Source organism: Macrobrachium rosenbergii, chromosome 24, assembly GCF_040412425.1.
Source record: "Macrobrachium rosenbergii isolate ZJJX-2024 chromosome 24, ASM4041242v1, whole genome shotgun sequence".
NCBI lineage: Eukaryota > Metazoa > Arthropoda > Malacostraca > Decapoda > Palaemonidae > Macrobrachium > Macrobrachium rosenbergii.
This window is the reverse complement of record NC_089764.1, coordinates 30,282,225-30,301,530: the sequence shown is the minus strand read 5'-3', so window position 1 is coordinate 30,301,530 and position 19,306 is coordinate 30,282,225. Positions and strand designations below refer to the sequence as shown.

The 19,306-nt window shown below is 37.4% G+C and overlaps 1 protein-coding gene across 12 annotated transcripts in view; it reads right to left on the bottom strand.

The window, feature by feature from the left end:
- Nucleotides 1-1,588: 1,588 nt before the first annotated feature.
- LOC136851956 (uncharacterized protein CG43867) overlaps nucleotides 1,589-19,306 on the bottom strand; it is a 1,078,149-nt gene continuing 1,060,431 nt past the window's right edge. For all 12 annotated transcript variants that reach the window (XM_067126317.1, XM_067126321.1, XM_067126323.1 and 9 more), the window contains 8 exons: nucleotides 18,756-18,933; nucleotides 18,472-18,627; nucleotides 17,382-17,473; nucleotides 16,884-17,031; nucleotides 15,585-15,721; nucleotides 13,438-13,665; nucleotides 12,939-13,074; nucleotides 1,589-7,017 (listed from right to left, as the gene is read on the bottom strand). In XM_067126317.1, the coding sequence (XP_066982418.1) occupies nucleotides 6,784-7,017; nucleotides 12,939-13,074; nucleotides 13,438-13,665; nucleotides 15,585-15,721; nucleotides 16,884-17,031; nucleotides 17,382-17,473; nucleotides 18,472-18,627; nucleotides 18,756-18,933 (1,309 nt within the window). In that variant the 3' untranslated portion in view covers nucleotides 1,589-6,783. The remainder of the gene's footprint in view (nucleotides 7,018-12,938; nucleotides 13,075-13,437; nucleotides 13,666-15,584; nucleotides 15,722-16,883; nucleotides 17,032-17,381; nucleotides 17,474-18,471; nucleotides 18,628-18,755; nucleotides 18,934-19,306) is intronic.

Sequence of the window (19,306 nt, the reverse complement as noted above, 5' to 3'; positions counted from 1 at the left end):
ATGCTGATGAAACTGGTCTAATCTATCACTCCTTGCCAATAACACTTTGGCTGATGAGAAGGAAAAGAATTTACCAGGTCAAAAGCTTTCAAAGTGTGTGTGTCTGCTTGTATATGTGCATTTGCTTCTCATGGGCATTATTGTGGACCAGTTGTAGCTGGATATGCAAAGCGACCACATGCCCCGCGTGGGTTTATGGATAATCTCCCTGTGATTTAGTATCACTTGGCAAAGGCTTGGTTCACTTCCAAGATTATATCCAATTGGTTTCATAACTACTTTTATGAGGTTATTCATTATCAGACACAGAATTGTCAGACTTCATGCGGGGGTTTTCTTCTGCGCATCTTACCACAACCCCACTGGTTGGTGACAAAGGCGTGATACGGTCAGTTTCTTGCCTCCTAATATAACCTGACTCATTCAACAAATAGACCAAGATGGCGGTGTTGCAACAAATGGGCTATACTAGAGGAAGTTCCTGGAGGTGATGGTGGTGTTCAAGGATTAGGAGGAGAAGGAGCAAGGTTTGAATAAATATAGGGAACAGACTCTGGAGAATTATTGAAGTTATTTGCTGAAATCTGCCATCAACAACTTTGCAGGTGCTTGGAAGGATACAGATCCTAGAGCATGCTTGGAATAGTATCCTGAAAGGTGAAGAGGACATGATCGACTTACAAGGCTTTGATGTAGATGACTTTCATGCCCAACTTGCCAAGGAAGGTGACTGCTCCTCAGGATGAATACAGGAGTGGCTGGAAAATAAAAAGTGGCAATCCTGACGTCCAACTTTTGTCTGACAACAAGATAGCTGCTGCAATTACTGTTGTTAAATGGAGGGAAAAGATGAGTCTGTGTCACAACCAGCACCTTTGTATAAGCACTATGCCAGTCTTCAATGTTTATCAAAATCACTGAGAATCTTAACATTGATCGTAATGCCTTTCCCAGGGCATTGGAATTTGCTGAAGGTATTCAAGAAATGCAGTGGACAGTGATTGTGAAGCAGAATTGTCTTTATCATCAAAGTACCCCCAACAAGAGATAGAACTACAAACAGCAATAACAGCTTCTGCAATTCTGCAGGCACCCCAACAAAAGCATTGTGTCCTGGGGAAAGCATTGCAATACATGATCATATTGTGGTGCTGGGCTCCTGTGGGCACCTTAAGAGTTGGAAGACCTAGACAAAGTTGGATGAGAACTATAAAGAAGGCAAGAGATGAGTGGAGATTTATGAAAGATAAAGCATAGGCAAGGCATGAGTAGTAGAATTTCAGAGAGGCTCTTTATATTATATATTAAGAGTTGATGATGAATTATAAAATCATCTTCCAAAGCCATCCAAAATTGACCATTAGCCTAGGCCATGTGATGTCACACAGGGTAAAACTGCACGAGAGGCTAAAATTGTAATTGTACTGTATTTGATAAATAGTTTTTCTTTTTGAAACAAGCATTGGTACAAAGAAGGTTTTGGTTATAATTATACTGTACTTCTCAAAATACATTTTACAGACAAGTACAGACATGGCTGATAAAATAATGTACATACAAAAAAACTGTGGATTAAATAACAAAAAAATGTAATTCATTTCTTTATTTTTCCTAAATGCTATAGTTAATTACATAGTTACATTTATAAAAACACCCACACTTACAAGCATCACTTGGACAAAATAATCACATGAACAGAGTTTTATCAAAATTATAATTGAGAAAGATTTAAGTAGATTAATAAAGAGACTTTGCTAAAATAAATAGCACAACTTTCTGGTACCCTTGAGGAATCAAAAGGTTTAGAATTGCCAATAAGAATGATACAATATGTAAATTTAAATTCTTTATCACTTCCAAGAATGGCACAATCAGGTAGTGAGAGATTGAATTCTATAACGAAGAAGTAAAAGACAGAATGATGGTCAACAGTGTGTTCCTGTTATAAAGTACCATTATGTGCTCTAATATCCCACAAACATGAGAGTACCTGAAATTACAGTTTTCCATTTTTGGAAAGGGCAAACTGCATTTACATGAATATTTTTACATCTACAATCATATCTTTTAAACTCCATAAAAGATTCAAAATATACACACAATCAACATTTGATCTGTGATACATTTTGATATCGATACGTACTGTAATAATTTCTAAATAATTTTTTACATTTCTCACATACTGATGGATTTTTACTTGTTTCTTGTCAGGTCAGGCAGAGAGATTGAGTGTCAAATTGCATGGCTGCAATGTGCAAAGTACTGGTTACAAGGCAGATGTGAAACTGCCCTGTCACAGATGCCAAAACTTTCATTTGACTTTCTTTTGCAACCAGAGATACATTTCGCCAATCAGGTGGACGGCGAGGAGAGCAGTAAGTAAGAGCTATAGCCTTGCAGCTTCACACATAAAATTGAATTTTAAATGTATGGTATTTTCATTTGTTATTTATACTGTACAAGGGATTTTCTTGGATTTCTATATAAATTGTATTTTCTATCAAGCTTATTATGCTAAACCCCTATTATTTTCATTTCAAACTTATAATCAGTGTTACAGTGTACAGCTCTAAGGAAATTTGAAGAAAGTGGCATTATAATGAACAAATATTTTTCATTTGCAAATAACACCGAACATTAGTTTCGTTTAACTTTTAAAGCAATCTTCCAAAATATGATAATTTTACAATAATAAAATATAAATAACACTAGTTGCTTTTATAATGCCTGTACATGCATGGTTCCTTGCTACTATTTAGAAGTTTGTTGTATTACAACCAGAGAAATAATGGCTGATTGTTTCTCAAAACAAATCATATACAACTGTATTTTCCTTCCTGGCTTCTTATTTATTAGTGCAGTTTTTCATATTTCTTACAAAAATATGGATGTATATTTGATTTAGATAAGTAGGGAACGATGACATTTATGCAAATTTGGCATTGGGAATTTAATATTTTGTTCCATAAGAAATATGTCTAAAGTTTCCATTTAACAGTAAATTGTGGACAATTTCTTGGTCTTGTAAGTGATTTTTTTTAGTTTAGTTTATTGAACATAAACTACCTAACTTTCTTTACATCTGGTTTGTAAGTTTCAAGAAATTTCATCATAAAGAGGGGAAAAGAGGTGATCAAAATCTTATCTAGTTCATTTAGTGCAAAACTGTACAGGGAATTTGTTTGTTATCGGGAAATGAAGATTATTTCTGTATGCAAATTAACTCTACATCATCTGAAGGCTATCATCTTTATCAACAGTATTTAGCATACAGAAGTTACAAAGTACATTATTATACACTGATTTTGAGTTGAAGCTTTTATACAATAATTTTGTATTTTTTATAGTTAAGCTTTCAAAATTCTAAGGTAATAAAAAATATTTTGAATCACTGCTAATTTTTGTGATGCTTTTAATGCCACTGAATGGAAAACTCCACTTGGCTACAAATATCTGATTCTCGTCACACTGAAAATAATAGGTTTAACTGTTAACGTAGTGTGTTTTGCAATTTATGCATACTAGTATCTTTTAAGAAATAAAAAATGCAGTCAAATTTGAAAGTCATCTAGTTCACATGGCTAATTAACTAATATATAAATGCACAGCTGTAAAGGCATTCCTGTTCTGTGAAGTTTATCACAAATCTATTAAGACATGATTAGTATTAGTGAAAATAAATTTTTTTACATACGTAAAATATACAAAAATGTCAACATCTAAAATTGATTAGACTCTATGTACAGTACACTGTTTCAGTAATTTCTGTATACCCAACTAAATTATTCACAGTATTGAACAGGGATTTACCACTGGTCAGCCTTGATTTTAATGATAGAAAATACTTTCTTTTTTTGCAGAACAATATCTCTCATCTCCTCTGAGAAGAAATTTGAATCTAGGTTTATCACCAGAAGACCAAATTCTGAAAAAAAAAAAAAATTGCCACAAATTCTAGAAGATAGCCTGGAGGATCCCACTACAGGATATTGGACTTAATTCTGAATGATGAGTTGATTGCTAATGCCTACAGAACTACTGCTCCAATCGTAAAGCTCACAAACCTTTTTCCTTAGGTTAGTGTCTTTATATTCCTCGTATGAGTTTTTTTTGTTTGGCTATCAGTTGCTTCTATACTGCTGAGCTGCAGATTTAAAAGATCAGTTTATTCAGGTTTTTAGAAACTTTAATATTTCACACAACAGTGCTTTGGTCATATTGAAATTTTGCTCAGGCAGTTACAGTATTGATGTCTGTTTTTGCTCATGGAAAAATGTTTTTGGCACATCATGTAAGTCAGCATCCAAGGGAGATCCATAATCCTTCTCCTCAGGAGACAGAGAAAGGACCAAAATTTAAAAACTACTGCTGGGTTGTCTTTTTGTTTTGTCTTGCTTCTGTTGCGTCAGTAAAAGCATGGGACTAAGTCAATATTTCCTGTAAATGGAACATATATCTCGAGTCAGTTCATCTACAGCAAGAGCTATACCTTGGTAGATTTTGGTATTCACAAAGATTACCTGGATTCAAATGCTTCCCTCTCAAAAGGTAGTCTCGAATATGTCCTCAAAGTCTAACATACTTTCACCGAGACATTATTGTGGCACTAAATTTCTTGAGGTTTGGTAAAATCAAAACAATATTTTGCAAGAGCAGATTGTCCATGACAAATTGTGGCCTTAATTTATATATATAATGAGCATCTGACAATTTTGTATTTATTATATGAATTTGAGTCTTTGTATGAAAGGATATTTAGAAAACAAGAAAACAGAATGAAAGGACATTTAGAATAAATAAACAAGAAACAGAATTTATAAATCAAGCCGATTTCTTTTCTTAAAGAATTAAATATTTAACAGAATTTAAGCCTTCTGAAGGTAAAGCTGTGAAATGGCAAAGATAAATGCAAACTGAGTAGTTTGCCAACCTCTTGTAAACAATTTCTTTGGTTTGACATAGACCAAACTAAATCTAAACAGTTTGTGATCGAATATAGTTTTGAGTACCAATGACTTGCAGCTTTATCATGTGATAGGCACCAGTTGTGACTGAGCTTACTAGGAAACAAAAAAAATTCCTGCTGATTTTCTGAAAATGTTTTTCTGTTAATAAATATCTATGCAATTTTTCCAGTTTATAAACGCACTCTGAAGCAGTACTATAAGGCGTAGCAGGAACAATCCCTATTTCACTCACAACACCACAAAGGGCATGTTATAAAAAACTCACAAAAAGGCAAATACAAAAGAAAAGCTTATATACAAAGGCTAAAATGTATAATCTAAATTAAAATGCCACATGAACATTTTTCACAGTCAGTCTTACATGTGACGTGACTCAAATGGTTCCGTGTAGAAGCAGGTTCCTCACCTGCACGTCGGTACTCGGAAATAACTCTGCATGTTTTGTCAGTAAATAGAATTTAATGAATGTGACGCATGTGCTATATATTATGTGGTTACCACATAGTATGCCTATTTACACAGTATGAATTTCATACTAACTTAACATACATCCTGGAAGGCAGACACTTATGAAATATGGTGTTTATTGTTTAAGACTTCATTCACACATCTGACTAGTACTTATGGCACCTTAAATCATTAGTTTAAAAACACATGGCTTCAATGAAAAACATATGGCTTCAATAAAAGTCTGCTTGTAGCATTACAACAGTGCCAAAACAAAAAAGCACTGAATATACAGCTCAGTAGAGTACAGTGTTCTTCATTGCTGTAGCTTGGATGAAAGCTAGTTTTCAATAAAAAGCTTCGTTGCAAAAATTATCATTTGTGCAGATATCATTAAATGTGTTTATATATAACCCCCTCTATTTTCTAATGATTCTGAATACAAAAAAAATACATAAAGCAGACTTTGATAAATTAAAGACTGTATTTAGGTTGTTTAACAACAGTTAATTCCACTAGACAATCTACGACTGTTTATTCTCAGCCTCAGGATACGAATTTTAAAAAAGAACTTGTAAAAAATATAAATAAAGTATGCATAAAAAAGCTATCGATACTAAACATACTGCAAATATAAATTTATATATATATTTATATAATTCACAAGATATCCTAATATAGTCTGACAATATGATGACTCTTATGTAAACTTCAACTATTTTCCAGTGTAAAGACCTATATAGTATGTTACTTATACTAATGTAGTGAAATAAAAATATATCATCGTCAATTATGTCAAGTAATTGAACAGTCACAGCTGTAATTTTGCACTTTCTACAATATGATTATGAATTTACAAATCAATTTATAATTAATTCTCAAGTGCAACATAAGGCACATGCCTGAATAGAGGACTCGGTAAATTCTATATTGTTCTTCATATGTCTTGTAAATTTCTTGGTCAGCCACTCGTTCCATTGTCACCCAAGACAGGGTATTTTCAAAGGGGAGGGGGTTAAGGCTACACAACAATAATCCCCAAACATATCAGAGATTAGCATTTCAATTGGAAATTAGTAAACAAAGCTCATGCTCGGCCACAAAGGGTACGGTTATTGACTTTTTTTTTGTGCGAGATACACAACCTTTCAAGTCTTTAAATAATATTTACTATCAAGTTTATTTTACCCATGAAAAAGCATTTTCAGCTTAATGACAAACTTGAACCACTTTTAATTCCAATATTATCATTGTGTTATCTTCACATAACAAGATTTTCAAAATGAGCTTTACATCCAACATGTTATCACAGCGTGGCAGTTGGGCCGAGCATGAACCTAACTCAGGATGACCTAGTATTTAGTGCGGGTCATACAGCAGAAGAGTCAGCCTGTGCTCGGCGTTTAGCGTCTAAGCGCTGTAACTTGTTATCAACTTCTGTTGTCATTTTTAACAAATCTGGTTGTCCAGGTACTGAGGTGAGATGTGACCTTGCTGACCTTCTGGAACCATGGCGGGTCAGAGTACCAGTCTGCGGAGTACTTGGTACAGGTCGACCCAAGGCATTCATGTAGTCCGCGATAAGTAATGTCAGCTCAAGAATCTGAAAATGAAATCCAAGTAAGTGCACATATTCACCATCTTAATGACATAACCTGAAATTTTAAAACTTGTTTCTTCAGATACAAATGCTCCTTTACACATGCCTTATGAAATGCACTCTGCCTACATCAAACTATCTGCTGTGGGGTATTATCAACAATGCTGCTACTAGAGAATGGGCCGAGTATCTGGGTAACCCAGTGGCCCACACTCAAATTGTCTACCTTTCTTGTGTTAAGTACATCTCGATTTGTATATTGTAAAATTGGATTATATCTTTATGCAGGCTGTACGTCTTAAAACTTACTTCAGTTCTTCCTATAAGTGTGTGATGCCAATGCAGGTTGTAGGCTGGTTGTGTCAATAGTGCCAATTTGTTAAAATTTTGCATTTAGGTAATCAAGGCTAGTTGATTACCTAAACGCAAAATATATCCAAATCTGATCTATCTCAAATCAATGAGATGAATATTGACTGACATTGCTAGCAATCTATATTTACAAGTTGACCAACAAATTGTAAATGTAAGTTTGGAAATGTCAATCAATATTGATTGTTTTATTTTGACACAAAACTGATATATGGATATATTTGGTGGGTAGGTAGTCAACTAACCTTGCAGATCATTTTGTCATATTCCCAAACTTCCAACAAATTAATAGTAACACAAGCACCCTACAACCAAAATTGGCATCAACACACACACCCAAAGTATGTACAGCATAGTTATTATGAACAAACCTATTTGATCATTGAAGCTTGTTAACAAGGCAGCTACTGGGGAGGGAGTTGGAAGCCCCTGCCACTTAACAGTTTTTGGGCACTGCTGAGTTCAATCTCTGCTCTGCAGTACTAGATTCATTAGTTACTGAGGCTCTGGTGATATATTTTTGGTGTTTGCTTCCATCTTTTGAAGAATGTTTTGAAGCATGTCAGTCAGTGCACAAGCCTGTGACAGTTTTCAAGCCTGACTTAAGGTGTTCTAGGCATCTGTGTGGTTGTGATAGATTCATGTAGCCTATGATACTGACCTCGATGAATTTTAATTCAGCGTGTTCTTTGCAGGAACTGGGATTGTTTCAAGATGTCTTTGAAGTACAGTACAAAGGATGGGCTTCACTTAGTGGCTGAAGTATACCTCCAAGAAGAGGAGCACAAGAAAATGTCTTTGGTATTCTTGGCAGGTAACACCATTTTCTTCTGTACCTGCTGATGCTGTAACTCCATCTGCTCTGTCAGTGTGTTGTCTGATGTTGTGACTCCATCTGCTATGTCAGTGTGTTGTATAACTTCTTATTCACACTTCTCTTACTGTATCCTCTGTGCACTGATGTGGCAAGCACCCCATTCTGCTTGTTGAGCATCCCCTCTGTACCACAGCACCATCTCCTGTTGTCAGACTGAAGCTATCCTTCCCACAGCAAGGAGGTGATCCTTCTTTGCTGTTTTCCAGATGTAGTCAGCTTCAACTACTGTTAATCTTGCTCTACTACTATCATCCTTGATGAAGCTATGCCACAATAAGTCATCATTTGCCATGTTTGCTGTCACTCCTCAGTATCTGCAAAAGCTCAGCCAGAAATGTCCTCATCCATGTAGAAGAAGATGGAGTATCTCCATCAAAACAGGAGCAAGGCTGGGAAATGCCACTGTGCCACTTTCCTTGGGCTGTTCATCTTTCTCCTCTTTCACCTTCTTCCTTGCTTCTGACTGGGGCTTCTTGAGGAAGTCTCTGACCTAACTCGATTTTTCTGAACCAATTTATCATCCAGCCTGGATCGTGTCCAGTAGCTATCTGGTAGTGATCATATGGTTCTCAGCGGGTGGGATCTGTAGATATTATAATCTCTATGTACATAAACATGTATTTGTCATAACACAGAGAACCAGGGTGGGATCTTTAGATATTATAATCTCTATGTACATAAACATGTATTTGTCATAACAACACATTCTCATCTTCCATGTATACTAATAACATCGTGTATTATTAAGTGGCAACCGAACACATTCAAATCCAATGCCTAGCAGTACGCCGCGTCCCCTTTCCGAGTTCGGTTGCTCACACGCATTGTCCTTGTTGCATAGTAACCTTCATCTAATTAAGAACCTACATTTTAGATGAGCTTGTTTCACGTCTCATCCCAACCAACATGGCACAGGAAGAAGCGAACATACAGGAAATTTACAGGACGACAGCTACCTGCTTCTCTCTCTCTCTCCGCAACAGACTGTATTTGCTGGTATGTACAGTGTATCTGTTTGCAGTGTAAGGTGGTGCTAAGGAGCCAATTTGTACCAGTATTTCATGCACTGCACTTAGTATTGTACATTTCTGTTAAATTCTGTTTCAAGCATGTGTGGGGGTAAACAGAACATTATTCACAATGGATTCTCCACGTTCTCAGGATGAACATGACGACACCCCGACTTGCCCAGCGTTCAGTGTCCCCACCAGCTCTTCACCTCCAGACGACGATACCCCAATCAGCTGACTTCCTTTCGCTCATACAATACCTAGAGAAATCATGGATCAAGGATCATGCTAGGATGAGACAAAAAGAGAAGACTTAAAAAATGGGAAGAATTAAGCGACCAACGATAGTGAGAGGAGGACAAAATTTGCAGGCAACAGGAAGCAGACCACTACAGAGCCTTTCTGCAAATGCTAGGCCCCCTCGTACTGGAAGCCCCAGCGTGCCTCCTCCGACACCTGCAGCTCCAACCTTGGTGCAGCAACCCCATCAATACCCCCTCCACAGAAAGCAGAACCCAACCCTCCTTTGTCCAGATACAACTTTTCAAATTTTCTGGGAATGGGGATGTCAATGGGAGACTATTCAGTCATGGTGGATCTGGCTAAGTTACCCATAGAGAAACAATCCAGATGAGAATACGTCACACCTTGGAGACACAAAGGATCCTCAAGCTCACCCTAGACATTGCCCCAGACACTGGATTATTTGTCAACAAAGTCTTGGATGCCCATCAAGAGCCTACGCAACGAGAATCTACGTTGTAGGGAGCTGCTCATCTGCAAACAGTTAGAGGGAGTCTGATATTTTTCAGGCTTTTACGACTCAAGAATATTGCAGAAGTAGTAGAGTCTGTCCCGGTAGATCTTCAGTTTGCGAGCAAACCCAGATGATGATGATTATCCTCATGGGAGTCAAGGATTAAGAACTGACTGGGGAACTCCTAGCCTTTGACACCAACACCTCTCTGCAGGATATTATCAACACATGTCACAGCTATGAGGTCACCAGGAAGGCCACTTCTGCAATTCGTGCTCTGCCCTCTCAGGTGTGTGCCCTCTCAAACTACAGAAGCAGAAGAAACATGGGAAGGGTGTCACTCTTACCACACCATCACAGAATGTTTCATGCCAGTTGTGCAACCGCATGCACGGATCCACGAAGTGTCCAGCAGCAGACAGCACCTGCAGCAACTGTGCCCACAAGGGCATTGAGTGCCTGGCCAGACAGATCCAGTGCCACCACTGCAACCCACAGGGACATTATGACAAGGGATGCCTAACAAGGTGCCACTTCCAGTGCCCAGCCTACACCACCCTCTCCGGGCAAGGGCCCCAGCTGTCGTTGGAGGGCAAGACCCTCTTCTATCAAGACACCGCAGCCAATCTCTGTTTCTCTCTCATATGGTGACATCACATCCAGGATTCAGATGTTGCTACACACAGGAGCCAACATCTGTTATGGGCCCTCAGCAACTTGACCTGCACATTCCAAGGAGAGCACTACAACCCCCACCAGTACCCTAAATTTCACTGCAGATGGCTTTACGATGACACCTGCCTAAGGATCCTTTACAGCCACTCTCACCTGAGCTGAGAGATCCTGTTCAGTGAGAATTAAAGTCCATGAAGGTGTCCAAACACCACTGCTGTCATATGGCTATCATTCTGCCAGAGTTAACCAGGCATATAGGTGTTCAGAGCTGCCTCTTCACGCCACCACATCGCCGCCAAAGCCAGGGACAATTTTCTATGAGAGTTCCAGGATGTTCTGATCTCCAAGGAAGAACTGAAGAAAGCCCCACTCAAGCCAGTGGAAAGACCCCCAATATGAACCCATGTTAAAAGGTAGATGCTGTACCTTTGGCCATCAACGCACCTCGCCAGATACCATGTGCCTTCTGAGTACAAGTCAAGGCAGAGCTCAAGTTCATGGTAGATCATTAAGCTCGCCAGTGATAAACCTGCAGACTGGTGTCACCCACTCAAGCAGTACCTAAGGACAAAGGCTTTTGAATCACCGTTGACCTCAAGAAAGGACAAAGGTCTTCGAATCACCGTTGACCTCAAGAACCTCGACAGCCAAGTTCTTCACCACTGTAGATGTCTTCCATGACACCCTATGGCCAATTCCAGCACTGCAGAGGTCCAATGGGATATGCAGCCACAGGAGATGCCTACTGCCTTTGAAGACACAAGGCTCTGCAGAGTGTCAAGAATTGCGTCAAGGTAGTCGATGACTTCCTGCTGTTCGACAAGGATTTCCCCTTCCATCTACACTGAATCCATGAGATGTCGACAAGGTGCCGTAAGTTTGGCATCACATTTAACAAGCCAACTTTATGCCTGAGATAGCTAACCCAGCTCAGCCTCTCAGGCCCCTTATGAGCCCCAAGTGTGCATTTGTATAGACTGCAGATCAGGAAGGAGCATTTCGCCGAATGGAAGACTGCTGCCTTGGCAAGCCCTTCAGTCCTTGGCTCCTTTGATCCACTGCCAAAAGGAAGCATCTTGAAAATGGCTTCCTGCATAAGTTTATTTAGTGGCTGAGATGGATGACAGATTTTGCAATCTCCTGTGTCATTCCTATTGTGTGACCTGGCAACTGTAGAAACTTTTAAAATCACCACAACTTCTTTGTTGTATGCTTCAAGATCACCCCCTCCTTGCTTTCTAAACATGAAACCTCCAAGACTTGCAGCAGTAATTCATAAGTTATTCTGGTTACGTTGATGAGTGGGATCTTGCTTCCACTTATCAACATAGCCAGAAGAATTTATGAATTACAGCTGCAAGTCCCAGAGGTTGCATGTTTAGAAAACAAGGAGGGGTGATCTTGAAGCACACAGCTGAGAAGTTATGGTGATTTTACAAATTTCCAGTTACCAGGTCACACAATAGGAATGATATAGGAGATTGCAAAATCTGTCATCCACCTCAGCCACTGAATAAACTCGTGCAGCAAACCATTTTCAAGAGGAATACCTGTACTTCCTTTTGGCAGTGGACCAAAGACATCCATTATCTTGCTTAGCCTGAGGAAGAGCAACACTTAAAGATTGCATCTCTTTTTCTCTTGGGAGCTACCTTGGTCAACCTGTAATAAAATATGTATCTGTTGGGAGCTACCTTGGTCAACCTGTAATAAAATATGTATCTGTATCTACAAACTTGAATATCAGCTCAAGTTCATAATGATGATTAATCAAGTAACCCAAGGACATCTTTCAAGAAAGTTTTAAAAACACCACCACAAGACAAGAAGAGCTAAACCTCTAAAACAGTAGGTATTCAAATTACTGTAGAATAAGAACGAATGATTAAAAGATATCAGCAACAGAGATTTCACACAGAAGAAAGATGATCAACTGCCAAATAAAATGTGTCATTTTAGGGGTTGGTAAAATGGCCCATAGGCTAAATGACCTGGGTACCAAACTCATAGTCCAACACCTATCACTCATCCCAGTCTCAGTATTCAGTTCTGCATGGTTTACATTACTGTCTACCAATAAAATGCGGCACATATATATTGAATGGTTTTAACTTTGTGCACACATACAAAAATGTCTCTTGCAGTTTAACCTACTTAAGAATTTCTTTTACAGTATCTGTGCTGTTAGAAACCTTGAAAACTCATCGTATGAAGTGCTATTTAATCACCATACCTTTGGTTTGTTCATGCAGAGGAGGAGTTTGTGAGTGCCTGGGGGATGCTGCGTACCATCATCCTCCATCGTGTGCACGACTAGCATGAAGTCCTCTTGACAGCCACCAAATGTCACAACAGAACCATAGGCATACCTAGTGGCAAAAATAGAAATTACCCACTATAAAAAATTCTGTTTTAGCACAACTGACAATTCAAGGAAATTGATTAAATCAAGGAAGAATATGATAATGTTCAAAATAAATGAAGATAAAGATGAAATTATGAGCTTTCCAATTATCTTAATATCTTAAAAAGTGCAAATTTTCAAACTTTTAATAAACTAATTTTTAAATTACCAGTTCAACAAAATTGTACATACAGTAAATGGAGATAGACTAAAGAAACAGTACAGAAACCATAAAGAAAAAATAAATCTATTAGATTTGACAAAGAAACCATAAAGAAAAAATATTATAACCATGGTGTTAAAAACAAGACTTCTTATTGCTTCTTACCTGCCGACAGATGCCATGCTTGCATGATCTAGAAGTGTTATAGCATCTTCACTGACAGCAACCCACACAGGGGATGGAGGACCGTCTGTTGTTGGAGTGGCTGCAGGAAACAGTGTTGCACCGAAGTACGGCCACTTTCGAGTACAAGTCAGGTAAATTCTCACACAATCGCTCTGTGTTCTTCCTCGAAGACCTACCCACTTCTCTTGTAAGCTATCCAAGAGAGATCTGAAAATATAAGTTTGTAATATAGTGCATTTTAAAAACTCATTTTTGTGCTACAATAAATTCTTTTATCAAAACGTTGATCTTTTTCTTTAAAACTTTCTGTTGGTATTTTAATTTGCTTATGTTCTGTTGCACCTAAATTTGGCACACCACTTAATATGATGATGTGACAGAGTAAAAATGTTACTGTCACGCAGTTTGATACAAATATACAAAAGCTTAGGAAAGGTAAATGCCATTGTTTTACATATCTTATAAACTTTTCTTCTTTATATCTTATAAATCTAAACAACACTGATAGTACCAACACTGGTACCAATCATATTATAATATGGTATAGATATTATCAATACCAAAAAGAACAGGAGAGGCACCATTAGTCAAGAGATATTTCTCTGGGCCTAGTGGATATTTTGCTTCTGAATTTGCATACTGTATTTGTAAAAATAAAAAGTATATCTTAGTTTAACCAGACCACTGAGCTGATTAACAGCTCTCCTAGGGCTGGCCCAAAGGATTAGATTTATTTTTACTTGGCTAAGAACCAATTGGTTACCTAGCAACAGAACCTACAGCTTATTGTGGAATCCGAACCACATTATAGCGAGAAATGAATTTCTATCACCAGAAACAAATCCTCTTGTTCTTCACTGGCCGGTCGGAGATTCGAACTCGTGACCAACAGAGTGGTAGCTCAGAATGGAATCCGCTCACCTAGCGAGGAACTTAGTAGCCATAAACATGGAAAACCATGCCAATGATCTATACTACTAGTCCTCAATAGTCCTTAACTGTATACTGTACCCAGCTGAACATGTGACATGCTAATAAAATTAAATTCTCTGATTACAATCAAGTTATGCTGGATGCAGGCAGTTTTGAATGGAAATTGCACCAGCATAACACAACCATTGAACTTACCCAGCATCACCATCAGTGATAATACTGTGCATAAATTTCAGTAACTCCCTAGATTAGGAATGAAAAACGAAAAAGAGAGAGAGAGAGAGAATCTTCCCTGTCTCCTATAACAACTGTCTGTTATCTATCTACTTTGATTAAAGTATCAATTATGTAAAAGAAATAATTTTTAGGCAAAATTCTAATTACATTTATACCTAAAACATAATCGTGAAATGTTACCAAACACATAAATGGCCATGTTCCCAGAGAATTTACCCTGCTGGAGTACCTGATGTCAAACCCTGACTACTGTGCTGGGTCTGATCTCAGAGGTTTGATGGGCCTTGAGCCACTGATGTAGGGTGTACATATATTTAAGATGTAATCCTAGGGTGGCCTGCTAGCACCCAAAACCAGCCACAATAAACAAATCAGTTGACTTCAAGGACAAATCACTTGTTCTTCCAATATGAGAAGACTGAAACTTCTGGACCCATAGCAGATTCACCTCCAAAAAGCATCTCCTCTGGGATATCAAGAGGTTAACCCCTGGTCCCCCATGAATCATCTTGTCTCCCCTCAGATATTGGAGAGTCTGTTGGAAGCTTCTCCATTATTATAATACTATTCCAAGGCATCTGCCTTTGCTTGATCATGTCCTACAGTCTTAAAAGCGGCAGATAATTGTGTAGATTAGAAGATTTTTAATATGGCAATGGACTTGCATGCACTGAAAGTGCAGGATGTCTGCCAAAGTAGTGATTTAAGAAATACCCAGAAACCCCCTGCTAATAAAATATAAAAAAAAATACCATCTCCATCACAGTCAGTAGAGACGAAAGAACCAAAATTGCCATTAAAGAACCTCAATAGGAATCCCACAAGCTTCAAGCCATATTTGAAGAATCATGTTAACTTATGCCAATAATCTTGCATGTATTAAGCTAGGTTACAATAAATTGTTCAAAAAATGCTAGTCTGTGAAAAAAAAATACTGAGTACTAAGATAATCTTACTTTTGCTCTTCCTCATTGAGATCTTCCCTATATCTTGCAGGATAGAACTTTGTGAATGCTTGCTGAATGTGAGCTGCGGAAGGTCCAGACGATCCTGATCCTCTTGATCTCTCACTGTTGACTTCTCCCATATCAATCTGAAGTTTAGAAAAAAAATTGTAAAAGCTGTATTTTTTTACATATTCTGTTACTGTGTATGTAAATTCTTAATACTTTTAGGTACCCTAATGATACATGCATCATGTAATATAACTTCTAATACTTACGTGCATGAGGTTACTGAATCAACGTCTATATAATTATGAGCATCAAATTACTAAATTAACTTCTATATAATTATGTGCATCAGATTACTAAATTAACTTCTGTATACAGTATTTATGTATCTCCATTTTTAATGCTTTATGCCAGCCATTTTGCCCTTATTTGGAATAATCCTCTCTTGTTTGGGTCCTTCAGCTTTTAATATCTCCTGATAAGACTGAATCAAAGCCAACTCTTCTGGTCAATGACACTGCCACGGCCTCTCCTCACAACTCTCTTTCTGCTGTACAGATTCTTTCCACTGTACAGATACTTCCTTTATCATTTTCTATAAGCTTATTTTAGCCACTATTCATCTGAGGAAAGTCATTCCTACTCCTGAGTGGTTTCATAACACCTGTCAAGCCATCTTTTCCCTCATTTACTCTCCTGGAAATTAAAAATACAGTACTCAGACTCCACAGTGTGGTCATTTTCTTTTTCCTCTACTGACCAGCTTTGGAACCCACTTCCTCCTTTAATTTTCCCTATTATAATCTATGCTTCAAGATGATCAGCAGCAATAAGCTGAACCCTGTATATTAATGACTTTCTTCAAATTAACATTTACGTGCTATTCATTGTACAGTATCTCAAACCTTTAAACCTATGTTGCTTTTTTATTTACTGTCCTTAATATAACTGAATCTAACACTGACTATCCTAAAAATGCTGATCTGGTTAGCAAGATCAGGCCAATCCTTGCCTTATGAAAAACCAAACATCCACCAGATTTATAGTGTTAGCAACATCACTTCCAGGAATGCTCAGTTAGGCAACCATTTTTCTCCCTCTAAATTCAAGCTGAGGAAGCTTCTAAACTGATCTAGTTCCCAACTCCTAATACCTTCCATCCTTTATGGTTAAACTCTCAAGTTTTCAGTTCCCATAACTTTGCTTGCTCTTCCTCTGGTCTAAGCAAGATAAGGGTACTTCTCTCGCACTATAAGACTTCAAATGAAAAAGGAAGGGAAAGTAAGAGCAATGCTACTGTACCTGAGCCATGAGGGTCGCCAGTTCTAGTGCCAGTTCTTTGGTGATGGGGAATTTACCCTGCTGGATCTGTTGATTCACCTGATAACAGAGTAACAACTTTTCTCTATCCGTTTCGTATTTACACAATGCCCTGCAGTACAGACGAGACCTGTGTGAAGAGCAAAACTATCAGAAACTACAAATCATATAAAACTGACAAGAATGCAGCCTACTGTGTACTATTTTTTTGCTTTAGTATTGAAATTCATACAGCTTATAATATGCATCAATAAGCATTCCATCTCTCTAAGTAATTAAACAATACGCAAAAGATGGCATACGGTACTTGTTTTGCCTTTGTGTGTAAGATATTGATAATTTATATAGGCAAACTGTTAATGCTGTATCTGAAGAGTACTAAGAAATCCTAGAAGGTGAAGAAAAGCTGAACTACAAAAAATCTATCATAATATAATAAATGGAAAAGCCCTAATTGTACTTGATGTTTACAATACTTACTTATAAAGTAAACGGATGACTTTGGTATTTTCAAATTTACCAGAGCCCTTTTCTCTAAGAGCAGTTTCCCACTTGGAAATAACATCACAGAGCTGCAATTTCAAAGAAAGTTATCAGTTACCAAGAGCATTTTTATTATAAAGACAACACTCCTACATAAAAAATATGATTTAATGAGAAACTCGCTCATACCTCATATGGTATGAAAAGAGATTTAAGACACTGATAACATTGAAATGTGAAATAATTTACATTAGAAGAGAGGTTAAAGCTAGTGGGTAGCCTGACTCTTGAAAGAATCACAATAGGATTTTACTGATGATAAAATACAGACAGCATTAATGGTATGACTGACAAAATGTGAATCGAGTTCATTCAATACAGCTGTGAAGGACATAAATATTCAGGTATAACAATGATGAGAAAACAAGGAAAAACATGTAAAAATTAAACTGAAATTATTTACTGATAGCTTCACATAAAACCAATTGAATATGATGCCTTATACATTAAGAGAAAATAAAATGAGACCTTATGTATGGAACAACTGGCAAAATATTTGTACTGTAGCCATTTGAGGAATAATCAAGACAAGAGGCTTTCAAAGTTACTCAGGCACATTCATCTTAGGCAAGTAATCATCAGTGTAGAGTAATGAAGAGAGTAAACATCAGATGAGCCAGTTTTTACACAGAAAGGGTGTTAGAGAGTCCTTCAGTGGAGTGTGGTTTTGTGTATTCCAGTGTATCTTTTCAGATTTAACACATGCAGTAAATGAATTTTTTAATTTGTAACCACAATATACCTTTTGATACCAATATACAGTACTGTACACATTTTTAATGCTAGATAACTATATACCACAACATACAAAAACTCTACCAGTAATATTACAATACTGTATATCCTCTTATGAAGTTCCAGCTATCACTGCTTGCCACAATGTACAGTACAAGAGGATAGAGGAATTTTACCTAGTAAAAGTGAACTACACACACACACACACACACTGTTTAAAATCTTTCTGCTTTTAGATCATACTTTTTTCCTGAAAGAGTAAAACTGCAATTAGCAAATAAGAAAAATTTACCTTTGCATTATGATTAAGACAGTGTTCCAGGTCTTTTTCAATAGGATCGTCAGAAAAGAGAGCAAACCCAGATTGATGAACGTCCCGACACCCAATTTCTTGGTTGAGAGACGTGAGAAATTCATCAATCGTTGTGGATCCATCAAAACCAATAACCTAAAAGGGATAATAAGGCTTAGATAAAACTTTAATAATGGCTATTTCATTCTATTTATAAGCATTGCAATATTATGATTTCCATCATGACATATTTCCAGTGGGTTAATTCCTAATATCTTTCTTACCTGGTAGGTTCCATTGATGAAGTGGACGGGTATAGCATGAGGTAATGAATGATGATAAGGATTTTTTAATAAAATAGACAGAACCTCCATTCGAGATGGCTTTGCTTCCCGACCTCCAAGTTCTAGGGTTCTTTCTAAAGCACGCTGACAATATGCAGCATATTTCCCAACTTCCGACCTGAAGGAGAGAGCGAGAGAGTGAATGATTTAATATATATAAATTTACAGAAAAATGTTTCAGGATCAAAAGCAGAGGGCTCTTACAAAAACTAACAACGAGAACAAAGTACCATATAGATATTGGCAAACAAAGCCACCTAAGAGGCATCATATCGAACTTATTTGGAGAGCACTAGTTTTCAGAGTAAAGCAGTATCCCCTTAACTGGAAAGAGCATTTCCATGAATCGTGTCAACTTAAGAACAAACTGAAAATGGAAGGTTGAACAAATTCCCCTCAAGAATTTATCCCGTACAGTAAGAGAGTAATAGCTTATTTTGCACAGTAGGTAGGCAATATATATTTTATTATCCTTAAGAATATAAATAAAA